At 56.3% G+C, this 13,356-nt stretch overlaps 1 protein-coding gene across 1 annotated transcript; it reads right to left on the bottom strand.

The window, feature by feature from the left end:
• Nucleotides 1-742: 742 nt before the first annotated feature.
• On the bottom strand, nt 743-10,615 carry SCN1B (sodium voltage-gated channel beta subunit 1). The gene is made up of 6 exons (XM_086352206.1): nt 10,468-10,615; nt 8,440-8,606; nt 7,496-7,736; nt 2,134-2,275; nt 1,487-1,558; nt 743-1,393 (listed from the first exon to the last, which is right to left on the bottom strand). Exons 1-5 carry the CDS (start codon nt 10,505-10,507, stop codon nt 1,492-1,494), a joined length of 657 nt encoding a protein of 218 aa, XP_086208332.1. The 5' UTR covers nt 10,508-10,615; the 3' UTR covers nt 743-1,393; nt 1,487-1,491.
• Nucleotides 10,616-13,356: the final 2,741 nt, after the last annotated feature.

The following is a 13,356-nucleotide window of genomic DNA, read 5'->3' as shown; positions in this document are numbered from 1 at the left end:
GCTTTGGCAGCCTCTCTGCCGCCTGCAGCAATGACCTCTGGAGCTGGGAAGTCCTAGACAAGGGGGATGGGGACTTGGCCCGGAAAAGGCAGCACGGAGTGCTGAGGCCCAGGCCAAGTGGCCGGAAGTGTCCACAGGCAAATACGCACTGTCCCGCCAGCAGCCCAGGAGTCATCGACGTCAGACCCCAGGGCCGGATAAACACCCAAACACATAGGGTCACTACTGTGGACAGCCGCCATCCAGACTTAGTCAGGCCACAGCTGCTCACCCCAGACAGGCCGCCCCTATTCCATCAGACCCAGCCCCTGGCCCGACGCACCCCTGCACTCAGAGCCACGGCTCACCTGGGGGACAGGCCGGTGCAGGGTTCCCAGTCCCTTCTCCTCCCCCTCCATTCATTGCCCTCTTTCTCCTTCCCTAATCACCTCCCACCTCCACTACCAGTCTGCTTCCTCCACTCCAGTCTGGCTCCCTTGAAACTCCAGGTCCCCGCTGAGCTAATGACTCCCTGAACCCCAACACTAATCAAGTATCAAGTAGCTGCACCCGCTGAGACTTCAGGCAGGTGTCGAGCCTGAGATGCAGCTCTCATCTGTCCTCCCCCATCCTTCCCCCACCAAACGTGCGCACAGAGGCCCTGTCACCAGGCCAGGAGGGCGGGTCCCCGGAAACACCAGGAGGCTCTCTCGGATTTGGAGGGGGTGTAGAAGGTGACTGGGCTCACGAGAGAGACTGTGAATCAAGTCCAAGAATCTTTATTTCATGAACAAAACTACTTGTGTAAAGAGAGACGAGGCTGAATGGGCCCCTTTCTAAGTGGCCACAATCCAAGGCTGGTGAGAGAGGGTGGGTTGGGCTGGGGTGAGAGTGCGTCGCAGGGAGAGGAGACCCCAGGTCCAGCCAGAGGAAGCAGGAGGGGAAATGGCACCAGGGCTCGGAGGGGAGTGGGGGGGCGGGGTCCAGGAACCCCCTGCCCCGAACCGTTCCAGCCATCACAAGCCCTACTGGGCGGGGAGGGGGCAGGGAGGCACTGGGCCCCTGTTAGTGCGTGTCCGAAGCCAGTGTGTGCAAATCAGCAAGAAGGAGGGGTGCGGAGCCGCTGCCCCCACCTCACCGCCCCCCCACCAAACAGGCAGCAGAAGCAGGGGTAGGGGGCAGCGGCAGTATTGCTTTAGCCATCATGCATGGCGCAGGTGGGTGATGGGGCAGGAGGAAGAAGGCTGGATTAGGGGTGTGAGCCGAGCCCCCTGCCCCCTCCCACCCTGGAGGCTCCGTTGGCAGGACTCTGAGGCTTGTGGAGGCCCAGGAACGGCCAACCCCCATCGGGGGCAGACCTTGCCTGGATGTTCCCCCATTAGGGCTGGCTCTTCCTTGAGGCGGAGCCCAGGGCCTGAAAGGGGAGAGACAGGGCATGATGAACCTCACAGCTAGCTGGCACCTCCCAGGCTCTCCAGCCCCCTGCCCGCCTGCCCGCCCACCTTACCGGGGCTATTCGGCCACCTGGACACCCGTACAGTTCTCTTTGCTTTCTGAGGTGATGGCCAAGTATTCCGAGCTGTGGGGGCAAAAGCCAGGTGTCCAGCGACCCCATTGTCAGTTTGGCCCATCCCCCCATGGAGACGGATGAGGGTTGAGGTCTCTGTTCCCCAGGGGCACAGGGGTCAGAGAGAAGAGGAAGTGGCAGGCTGGATCCTAGGGATCCAAGAGGAGCCCAGGCTGGAGGTCTGGAGTCCTGAATGTGGGGGAAGAGGGGTTCTGGGGGCCTAGACTCCTAGGTCGCCAAGGGGCTGGGGTCTGAGTCTGAGGAAGCAGCGAGTGGGGGGCTCAAACTCCTGGGTCCTGGCAGATAAAAAGGGCTAGAGCCTGGAGTCATGTATCGCTGGGGCAGAGGATGCCAGGCCTGAGCTCTGGATCCTAACAGAAGTGGGGGCTAAAAGAGTCTGAGCACCGAGAGGCAGGGACCCAATCGCAGCCTCACCCCATCTCGGGCACCAAACGGTCCCCTCTGGGGAGGACTGGCAGATGGTGCCTGGGTCACTTCCCCACCCGCCTCCCCACTCAGCCCATGATCCCCTCTGGGAAGCACTAGGCATCCTGGGCCGTTTCTCCCCTCCTCAGGACCCCACTCACGCATTCTCTTGTGCGGCAGCCTCCGTGGCAGCGGCAATCTTCTTATAGCAGTAAACCATCTCTGCCACGAGCCAGATGGTCAACACCACGATGAGCACGTACATCATGATCTCGGACACAATGGACGCCATGTCTCTGTTGGCTGCAGGGGCCAGGCAGGGTCAGGTGGCAGCCTGAGTGTGTCCTGAGTTTGCTGTGCAAGCCTGGGCAAGTGGCTTGACCTCCCTGGGCCATGTCTGCAAATGAAGCCATGCTCTTCCCCTAGAGGCATCATTGTTACTGTGGTTCTTAATAATCAGCCTTGGAAGAGCTTTCGGATCGCACTGAACCTGTCTCCCTGTGTAACTCGAGGGTGCCTCCATGTCATACAGGTGATTGTAAGTGCCCCAGAGCTGAAGCTCTGCAATGAGAAGGCTCAGGTTCAAATCCTGGCTCTGCCACTTGCCAGCTGTGTGACCTTGGGCAAGTGACTCAGCCTCTCTGTGTCTCAATTTCCCCACCTGTAAAAAGTTGATAATCACAGTGTCTCCTTCATGAGAGTATTGTGAGAATTAAATAAGCTTTTAACACCCTTATAATTGTGCTTGACAGAGAGCATTTTATACATATTTACTATTATCAATATCATCACTGTTATTATTGGGGCGAAACAGCATAGTAGTTAATAGCAGGGCTCTGGAGCCAGACTGTTAGGGTCCAAGTCTTATCTCTGCCTCTGCTGTGTGACTACAGGCAAAAGACTCCACCTCTCTGAGCCTCTATTCCCCTGCCATAAAATAAGAATGATAATACTCATGCCTTCTCACAGGGTTGCTGGGAAGAGGAAATGAGTTAACATCTGTAACATGCGTGGATGTTACAGTCAGCACTGCCTAAGCGCTGGCTATTCGCTGATGTTTTCAGGAAACCCTCTCTCCTTTCCACAGCCCTGGCTCTTGCCAATGTCAGCTTCCTTTCATGGAGCCTAAATTTAAACTGTAAAAGGAGCATGTTCAGCCGGGGGACCAGAACGCAAGCCCATGGTGGCGTCCTCGGCCGGATTTCGCAGGTGTCCACCCCGCATCCCCAGCCCCTCTTCCCGGATGGCCGGGACGTCATTTTCCCCGCTGTTCCCACGTGGTCTTCCTCCCCTAGGTGTGTGCTCAGTTGCTTAGTCATGTCCGACTCTTTGCAACCCTATGAACTGTAGCTCGCCAGGCTCCTCCGTCCACGGGATTTTCCAGGCAAGAACACTGGAGCGGGTTGCCATTTCCTCCTCCCCTGGGAGTGGGCGCTTTCTGCTGCTCCACCCGAGGCAGATGGTACCAAGGCTTTCTGGGCCACAGGAAGGGGGGTGCAGGGTCCGAAGCTTCTCCCCTGCTTCCCAGCAGGAGGAGCTGGGGACAGGACTCCACACCTCACCCATTTGTTTGTTCGCTTGTTCCTTCACTCCAGAGATACCCTGAATGTGTCTCCTGCGGTGAAAGCATGCTCTCACCCAGGCTCTGTCCTGAGTTCTTTACTTGAACATCTCCCTGACTCTGAAACAACCCCAAGGATACAGAGCGTCCAGGCTTCTCATGTCAGCTGACCTCCAGAAGCACAGAGTTGAATACATGTTGGATAAAGCTCAGTGGTAAAGAATCTGCCTCCCGGTGCAGGAGACGCAAGGGATGCAGTTCGATCCCTGGGTTGGGAAGATTCCCTGGAGTAGGAAATGGCAACCCGCTGCAGTATTCTTATCTGGGAAATTTCATGGACAGAAGAGCCTGGTGGTTGGGCTACAGTCCATGGGGTCACAAAGAGTCAGGCATGACTGAACACACACACAAGCAAGCATGGATAAAACTCAGTCATCAGAATTCTCGCCCCTGCTCCTGGAACTCACCAACCAAATGGATTAAGTAAACTGGTATCCTGCTCTCCCAATCAAATTAGGACAGTGGCAGGTACGGCTCTCTAGGCCATCTGCAGGACAAGTTTACTGAGGACTTCGCTGGTGGCTCAGATGGTAAAGAATCTGCCTGCAATGCAGGAGATTTGGGCTCAATCCCTGGGACGGAAGATCCCCTGTGAATGGCTACCCACTCCAGTATTCTTGTCTGGAGAATTTCACAAACAAAGGAGCCTGGCGGGCTACAGTCCACGGTGTCGCAGTCAAACACGACTGAGCAACTTTCACTTCACTTCACTTCAGAGAGGAGAAAGTGCCAGGCAAGGATGCACAGCCAGGATTGCACTCAAAGCCAGGAATCAACTCCAAGTGGAACTGACTGCAGGGTCCGAGCTCTTATCTACTCTTAAAAGCTCCTGCAGCCCAAGAGAGACTTGGAAATGGCCGTGGTATGTCCAGGGCAGTCTCCATCAACCCACAGACATCTCAGGAGGCGGGGCTGTCATCCCCTCCACCACACTTCACAGATGAGAAACTGAGAGAGAGCGGTCACACCCGGGAGCAGAGGCAGTTTCTCTCAGGGGCGTTTGATTTCTTCAAAATCCCTGAATCTTCCGAGAGCTTCACCTGCCTGCCTCCAAGGGCAAATCTGAAGCCCCAGCCTGCACGTCTACGGGCCGCATGTCTCGCCAGCTTCAGTCGCCACTGCACGTCCCCACCTGCTCCCCTCTTACTGGGTGTGTCCAGACAGAATAAGCCTTCCTGTCCCCAGATGCCAGCCCCACCCCTGGTGAGAGACACCCAGATGCTTCCTACCATCTTCTGCACCCCTCCCAGCTCAGTGAAGGCCTCATCTCCAGCACCCACTGCTCCCCGCTTTGGAAACGACTCAGTTCATTACTGAGGGGTCATGACCAGGAGGCAATACCGACTGATAGGTAATGTTGAAATGGCAGTAAGACAGTGGCTTATGATAAAGACAGCAATGGCTACTGATGCTAACAATACAATAATACCACGGGGAATGAAATGCCATAGAGTGACACATAATGTTAAAAATACTACAAAATGAGCAAGGATGCCGAATACATACCAAATAAAAATTTTTTAAATACTATGACATGACTGATAATATTTTAGAACATATAGCATGGTGGCTAAGAATTAAAAAAATGATAATATGGTGGATAATATTAAAAATACTCTGGGATGATGGATTATAATTTAAAAAAATATTGTTGTTATGTTTGGTGTTTGGTAATGTGAAAACACTATAGCATACAGTATAACATAACATACTATATCACAGTGGGTAAGGTTAAAAAAGCAGGATTATAACATGGTGGATTAAAAACCACTGGGGTATGGTGGATGGTGCAAAAAATACAGGCTCTGGGAAGATAACAGAAATAGTCCTATATTACATAAATATAAGTCCATGCGTGCTAAGTCACTTCAGTCGTGTCCAACTCTTTGTGACCCTATGGGCTGTAGTCCACCAGGCTCTCTGTCCATGGGATATCCCAGACAAGAATACTGGAGAGCGTTGTTGTTCTCTTCTCCAGGGGATCTTCCCAACCCGGGGATGGAACCTGAGTCTCTTATGTCTCCTGCATTGGCAAGCGGGTTCTTTACTATTAGCGCCACCTGGCAAGCCCAATTAAATATAAGTCCTGCATCACATAAATATAAGCCTCCCACATATACTGGGAAGCAGTATAACGTGGTAGATAATGTTAAAAAAAAAACAAAAAATAGAGGCTCTTCTGGGACCTGGGCATGCCTGAGCCCAGGCTCCACCATGCTAGGGAAGACAGCATCATGAGCAAGGGCTGAGCCACAAGATGGAAAGAACCTGGGTGCCCAAAGGGCATCCAGGAAACTTCCTACCTCCTAACCCTTCACCTGAGCACAGATTTGGGAGACGGGACTGACCCAGACTTTGTTAAGCCACAGTATTCGGGGGTGTCTTTTTTACAACTCCTCCACCGTCACCCAACTCACCAGGGCAGGGCTCCATCATCGACGTCTGTGGGTGGCCACCCACCCAGCATCGTGACCTACACCAAAGAGTCGCTCAGACGTGTCTCCTGAATTGAATTCTGCTAGATCACTTTGCTAATACCCGTAAAAATGCTAATTACCAACAGGAACCCACAGGCTCTGGCTGACGGCAGAGTATAGTGAATCATGCCAAGAATAAAAACAACAATCACACAGGTTTGGCTGGGTTCAAATCCAGGTCGCAACTCTGTGACCTTCGCCTTGTAATCTTACCTCCCTGAGCCTCGGTTTCCCCATCTGCTAAATGGGGATAAGAAGAGCCTCTACGGCAGAAGGTGGGTTGTTTTTTCGTTGTTAAGTCATGTCCGACTCTTTGCGACCCTGTAGACTGTGGCCTGCCAGGCTCCTCTGTCCGTGGGATTTCCCAGGCAAGAATACTGGAGTGGGCTGCCATTTCCTTCTACAGGGGATCTTCCTGACCCAGGGATCGAACCTGCATCTCCTGCATTGCAGGTAGATTCTTTACTGTCTGAGCCACCAGATGGTGGGTGGGAGGATTCAGTGAGGGACTTCACACAGGACAACGAGGCCAGCCCCAGTCTTGGGGAAGGAGGGCACCAATGCACATGGCCCGTGATGGTGGCATGTACTGATGGCCCCTCGGGACTCACCTGCCATGCTCTTTGGAAGCCCAAGGTCTGGGATATCTCCCTGACTCTCTAAGCCAATGGCCCCTGGGGCCCTGGAAAATTCCAATTTACACCCAATCAGAAGATGGTTCAGGGAAGGAGTCCAAAGCAGTTGAAGCCGAAATGATGAAAAATGATTCAAAACACACCTTAGATCTTTGCTGCTCAGCATGGCCCCAGACCTGCAGCCTTGGCCTCATCTGAGACAGAATCCTGGGCCCAACATGGATCTGTTGAGTCAAGATCCAAACAACAGGACGACCGCATATGGTAGAATTTGAAGAGCCCCGCCACAGGTGACACCACTGATTTCCTGCCCCAGGTGACACAGGGGGGCAGGACTAAGGCTGTTGACAATCAGAAGCACCACGACCATGGCCCCCGTGTGCCGAGGCCCTGCTGTGACAGACGCACCAGCCTCGGACGCCCAGCATCTCACTCCATCCTCACCACCTCCCCCACGACATCAGAATGGCTCCAACGACACACCGAGAGAGAGACACCATTATCACCTGTTTCCTACAGGACGATACTCAGGCTCAGAGACAGGGAGGCACCCACTGGGGTTCACAGCGCAGGAGGCAGAGCTCAGCTCTGCACTCAGCACTTCCCTGGGACAGGCCCGCCATGACCTCTCCATGGCTGAAGGAAAGTGGGGGCTGGAGCTGGACTCCAGGCAGGAGGTGTTGTCTCCACCCCCTGCTGCCCAGGCGCTGAGCCAGCCCGTCCATCCCCCCCTCCCCCACTCGCTTCCGCCATCTGTCCCTCCATCTGGCTGCCCGGGGGCCCGACTCACCTTTGTCCACCACCTCAAGGTGGATCTTTTTGACAACGCTGGTGTTGTGCTCGTAGTTGTCGAAGAAGAGCAGGCGGTACACGTGGCATTCATAGTCGCCCGAGTGGTTGTAGGTGACGTTGGTGATGAAGATGGACAGGTCCTGCAGGTCTTTGGTGCCCCGGCTGCCGTTCCACACCACGCGGCCCTCAAAGCGTTCATCCTCTTCCAGTTGCAGCACCTCGTTCTCATAGCGCAGGATCTGGGGGCAGTGGGCGGGGGGTCACTGCCGGCTACCCCCGCCCCACCGAGACCTCTATTCTGCCCCTCGCCCTGATGCACAGACACAGAAGGACCCAGACTGTGCCCGAGCCCTGACACACACACGCCGCTGCACGTGTTCCGTGGCCATCCTCTGGAGCCCCCGTTCAGCCTTTCTGGTCTTCATTCTCTACCATCTTGCCCGGCCCCCAGACACACTCCCCAGGCAGGGCGAGAGACAGCCCAATTCTGGCTGCTGTAGACTTCAATTCTCTGGAAGGCCCTCAAAAAGTTTATGGAACCCCCTCCTATGCAATTCAAAACACAGAGAGTGAAAAGGAGGTCAAAAAGTTCTGTTTCCTTCCACGATAACAATCTGAGGCATTTTTTGCTGGTATAAAATAATTCCGATGACGTATATTTTGTGACAACCGTGTGCCAGGTGCAGGAACTCAATTCTCACACCAGCCTCAGAGCTGGAGACTACCCACTCCCCTTTCTTTACAGAGGAGGCAATGAAGGTTCAGAGAGGTTCAACGGCTTGCCCAAGGTCACCAGCCGGTCCTGGTGGAGCTGGCATGTGGATCCAGGTCATCAGAAATGGCACCTGGGTGCAAACAAACTCGAAACCCCAACTGGAACCCTGCTCCCCGTCACTAGCTCCCACACAGGTGCCCACCCTCCTGTGCCAGGAGCCCACCCACCTTGACAAACTCCTCTGTGCCCTTCTGGCGGAAAGTCCACTCGGTGAAGGTCTCAGCGTTGGTCTCACTGCGGCGCTTGCAGGAGATGCACAGGATTTTGAAGGTCATCCCATACACGGCCTCGGTCTCCGAGTCCACCTCCACGCAGCCCCCCCAGGCTGAGGACACTGCAGGGACAGTGGGCTCAGGTCGAGCCGGGGCACCCATCACCCTTGGCAATGCCAGGCTCACTGGTTGACAGCTCTCAGGCCCCTTGGAAGCCATCTGGTTCCCCTCGATTACGATCAGGAATAGCCAGAACCAGGCTCGGAGCTTGGCCCTGCCACCAGCTACATGCCCTTGGTGAGTCCCTCGTCCTCTCTGATTGCCCCTGTGAATAGTGAGGGAACCGATTGTCTTTCTTCTGGAGGTGGCTGGGCAGGTTCTTTAAGGCAGGTAAGGCTGCAGGGGACTTGATACCTTGTGTGTGCACTCAGTCGTGTCCGACTCTTTGCAACCCCACGGACTGTAGTCCACCAGGCTCCTCTGTCCACGGGATTCTCCAGGCAAAAATACTGGAGTGGGTAGCCATGCCCTTCTCCAGGGGCTATTCCTGACCTAGGGATCGAACTCGGGTCTCCTGTATTGCAGGCGGATTCTTTACTGTCTGAGCCACTAGGGAAGCCACGGTACACTGGATGCCCCCAGTCAACAGGGCTGTTTACTGTGGTCAGTAACTTAGAGTCTGTGCTACCCAAGTACCCCTTTCTCAGGAGGCCACTTGTCCAAGGTATTGCAGTGTCTAGGTGGTGGGACCAGAATTCTAGTGGCGTTAGAAATTCAAGGTGGCAGCGTCAGTTCTACCAGCATTGATTGCTCTCTAAGACCAACCAGCCCCAGATAAATGGGTTGGGAGAAGCGAAGGCCTCAGAGAGGGAGGTGGGCACTGGATCCAGGGCAGAAAAACACCTCAGCCCTGACCCCCAGTCCGGTAAGTTCCCAACATCCACCCCTTCCTATCTTCTCCTGCCTCAGTCCCCTCTGCTCCCAGGCTCCTCACTTCCTGAAGCCAATCCCACCCCCATCATCTTCTCAAAACTCTCTGAGCTCTTTCCCGCCACAGGGCCTTCACATCCCCAACAGATTCCAGTCCCTTTGAGTCCCTCATCCTCATTCTTACCTGCCTCTTCCTTCCTGCTCACTAACTCGTGCTGTCTTTCCAGCTCCGAGGCTTTTCCTTTGCCCCCCCATCCTTTCCTCTATTAATCGGGGTTTTCTGCCCTCCTCCTCTGCTGTCTCTTTCTATCCCCCTGAGCGCCTCAGTCTTTGCCGCCCCCTCTTTTTTTCTCTCAGGAATCTCTCCGAAGGCCCCACTTTGTATCTTTACTCCGGCTCAGACACCCTCTCCTGCTCTCCATCTCGCCCTGCACCTTTCCCTGTCCTTTTAAAACTCCACCTCTACCTGTGTCTACCTGTGTCTCTATCTCTTCCTGCCTCGCTCAAGTTTTTCTCTCTCCACCGCTCAGATCCCTAACTCTGGCATACTCTACACCCCTCTCTCTATCTCCCCCCTCACTTTCCAGCTCCCCAGTCTCCCAGCGGAGCACTCAGGAGTACTTCTATGTCTCTCGCCGCTGCTTCCCTTCCGTGTCTCTCTCTCTCTCTCTCTCTCTCTCTCTCTCTCTCGGTCTCTCCGTCCCAATCTCCGGGCGCCGCCTCCCCCCCTCCCACCTCCCGCGACTGTAGGTGTCACATTGCAGCCTGCGGGGCTCTCCGGGAGCAGCTGACTCCGCGTTTCCTCGCCCCCGGCTGGGCGCCCGCAGCCGCCGAGCCGTGCCAGCCCGGCCCTCGCCCGCTCGCGCCCACCCGCACCTCTGCGCCCTCCCGAGCCCCGTTCCCCGCGCGCACAACTTCTGAAGCGGACTTAGCCGGGCCGGGGGATGAGGTGGGGACGGCCCTCGCCCGCGGCCCAAAGTCCCGAGAGCGAATCCCGCGGCCCGGCCAGTGTGCCGGCTGTGCCCCCGCCGCGCGCGCCCCCCGCGCACTCACCCAGTGCGGCGCCGACCACAAAGGCCAGCAGCGTCCCCATGGTTGCGCTGAGCACGCTGCGCCCCCCTCCCGGGCCGCCGGTATTAATAGCGGGGCGAGAGGCGGCGGGACCCGGCGGCGGTTAGAATGTCCCCGGGAGCGCGCGGGCGCAGCAGCTGCGGCTCTGGGACCGACGAGGGGGGAGGGGGGGCGCGGCCCCCCCGCTCCGGTTACCGCCGGGGGCCCAGCCCCGGGGCCCGGCGTCCGGGCATCCCCGCCGCGCGGGCGGCGGCCGCTGCTCGGGCTGCTGCGTTGGCGCGCGCAGCCGGACACATCCGCCAGGTGCGCGGACCCCGGCCCCGCTCCGGCTCGGGCGCGCTAGGGCGCGGGCCGCGATCTCCTGCGCACTGCAGCGGCGGCGGCGGCGGCGGCGGCCACGGCAGGGAGGAGGGAGAGGGAGGGGGCGGGATGAATCACCGCCGGGGGAGGGCGCGGCTGCCCAGCCTTTGCCGCAGCGGCCCGGGAGGCGCCCGCCGCACCGGCCTCTCCCGGTGGTGGCGCAGGGACCGCGGCTTCGGGCGTGGGGCGCGTGGTCTGGGCGTCGGACCCCTCCAGACTCCGGGGACCCCCAGATGCGGAGTCTGGGAAAGGTGACCCCCCCTAGAGTCACAAGAGGGCTTGGAGGGCGGTTTGAGGGCAGGGCTCCGGACTTTAAATTATGGAGGTCATCCCCCTGGAATCTCCAGGGGAACCTGGCAGGAATCTCTTGGTGACCTCCCCCTCGGACCCCGGGCACTCGGGCCTGGAGGTCACTGTGTTGGAACCCAAGTGGGCTTGGGGGGTGTCAGGCTAGGGCTACCCATAATACTCCAGACCCCTCCCAAGCAGGAGGGACACCCTGGATCCAAACCATAGAGGCTGCTCTGCTCTGGTTACTAGAGATGCCACGTTTCTAGAGAGGACCCTTCGTGACCCCGCTACCCTCTGTCTCTGACGTCATCTTCTACTCCGCCCCTTGCGACCCCCCGCCCCCACCCCGCCTTGCTGCTGTCGAGGCCCGTGCTGTTTCCAGCACACCAAGCTCCTTCCCACCTCAGAGCCTTGGTCCTTCCTCACCTCTGCTTGGAACACTCTTCCCCTAGGTGACCCCAGAGCTGACTTCCTCTCCTCCTGCAGCTCTTGGCTCTAACATCAACTTCATCAGGCCCTCTGTCCACTCAGGACAAACTGCCTCCACCATCCCTTACTTGACCTCCTTTACCAGTTTTTTTTTTCCTCACAGCAGTTGTCACTACCTGACATTATACTCTTCTTTATATGGTTCCTCCATTCACCTCTTGTCCTTCCAACCCTGGAAAACAAGCTCCCTCAAGGTGAGAACACTGTCGCGTGCACCACTGCGTCTCCAGCACCTTCATCTGTGCCTGGCACCTCAGCGTTGTTGTAGTTGCTCAGTCGTGTCCGACTCTTTGTGACTCCATGGCCTGTAGCCCGCCAGGCTCCTCTGTCTCATGGGATTTCCCAGGCAAGACTACCGGAGTGGTTTGCCATTCCCTTCTCCAGGGGATCTTCCCAACCCAGGGGTCGAACCCGGGTCTCTTGCACTGCAGGAAGATCCTTTACCATCTGAGCCACTCAGGGAAGCCCTTTGTCACCTTGCAGGTGCTCAATAAATATTTGTCAGGTGAATAAATAAGTACCAGTGCTAGAGCCCTGCTGTATGCGGGGTCCACTTCTACCTCCACAAGCATGTATATACCAAGTTCTGTTATTAACCTGCATTTTACAAACTGGGAGACTGAGGCTGGGAGAGGGCCATTCCCTTGCCTAGGGTCACGCAGCCAGCCTCAGGTGGGTCTGGAATTCTGCCCGAATGGCAGGTAACTTGTCTGCTAAATGAAAAGGATGAGGATAGGGGCTCTTTTGGGACCACAGTGGGGGATTTTTGGCTGAGGGCTGCTCTTCAGGTCCTGACCTTCAGTTCTAGATAGGGTGAATTTCCAGAATCTCCCCAGCCCAACTTTGCCAGGCAAGAGGAATCAAGGGTGGGGCTGGCCCCAGGCAGAAGGAGAGGAAGCCAGGGACACCAGACACCTTTGTGGTCTGGGCCTTTGTGCCAGCACTTCCTGGGCTGTGAAATTCCCCTGCAAAAAATAACTCTCTTGCTGTTCCGGTCCCTCCTGTCAGGGGTGGCAGGCAGAGGCACAGTAAGGACAGGCCTTAGGCACCACACAGGGGCACCTGCAAACTGATGTTCGCTGAGCACCTACTATGGGCTTGTGCCATTCTAAGCACTTTACTATTAACTCATTTAATTCTTCCTACAAGATGGGTGTTAACATTATTCCCATTTTACAGGGGGGATAAACTGAGGCACAGGATGGCTAATTTGCCTCAATCGCTAGCTAGAGGATAGGAGCGGCTGGCTCTGTAGTTTTTCACTTGTGGTCCATCCTGCCCCATCCAGCCCCTCCTTCAGTCCTCTGCCCCACACCATCAATTAAGATTCTTACAGCCTGTGACCTGTCAGAGGTCTCTTTTTACCCTTCCTCATTCACTCTGGAACCAGAACAGGATTTGAGTGAGACAGATCTGGGTTCTACCTGGACCAGAGGTTTTGCCTCTAGGCTCATTTCTGAATCGGTAAGATAGGGTCCAGCTGCCTCAACTTCTGGTGTGGGGGGCCTTTGTATCTGCAGGTGGAGACACCAGGGGCTAGGCCTTGCCTCTCTGCTAAGTGGTGCCAGGCATGTTAACTATTTTGTCTCCATCTCATGGTGTAACTGAGGATTAAATGAACGTTTGGGCTTGCTGGTGACTCAGACGGCAATGCACGAGAGGGGGGTTTGATCCCTGGGTCGGGAAGATCCCCTGGAAAAGGAAATGGCAAGCTACTCCAGTATTCTTGCC

Source organism: Bos grunniens, chromosome 18 (genome assembly GCF_055505025.1).
Source record: "Bos grunniens cultivar Pamir isolate PY7600 chromosome 18, Bosgru_T2T1.0, whole genome shotgun sequence".
In the NCBI taxonomy this organism is placed as follows: domain Eukaryota; kingdom Metazoa; phylum Chordata; class Mammalia; order Artiodactyla; family Bovidae; genus Bos; species Bos grunniens.
This window is presented reverse-complemented; position numbering and strand designations above follow the sequence as displayed.

Bases quoted from the DNA above. Each gene is read 5' to 3' on its own strand.
- SCN1B (XM_086352206.1), bottom strand. From the start codon at position 10,507: ATGGGGACGCTGCTGGCCTTTGTGGTCGGCGCCGCACTGG. The intron at 8,607-10,467 runs GTGAGTGCGCGG...CTGTCCCTGCAG, and splicing joins TGTGGTCGGCGCCGCACTGG to TGTCCTCAGCCTGGGGGGGC. The intron at 1,559-2,133 runs GTGAGTGGGGTC...TTGCCCCCACAG, and splicing joins GCTGCCGCACAAGAGAATGC to CTCGGAATACTTGGCCATCA.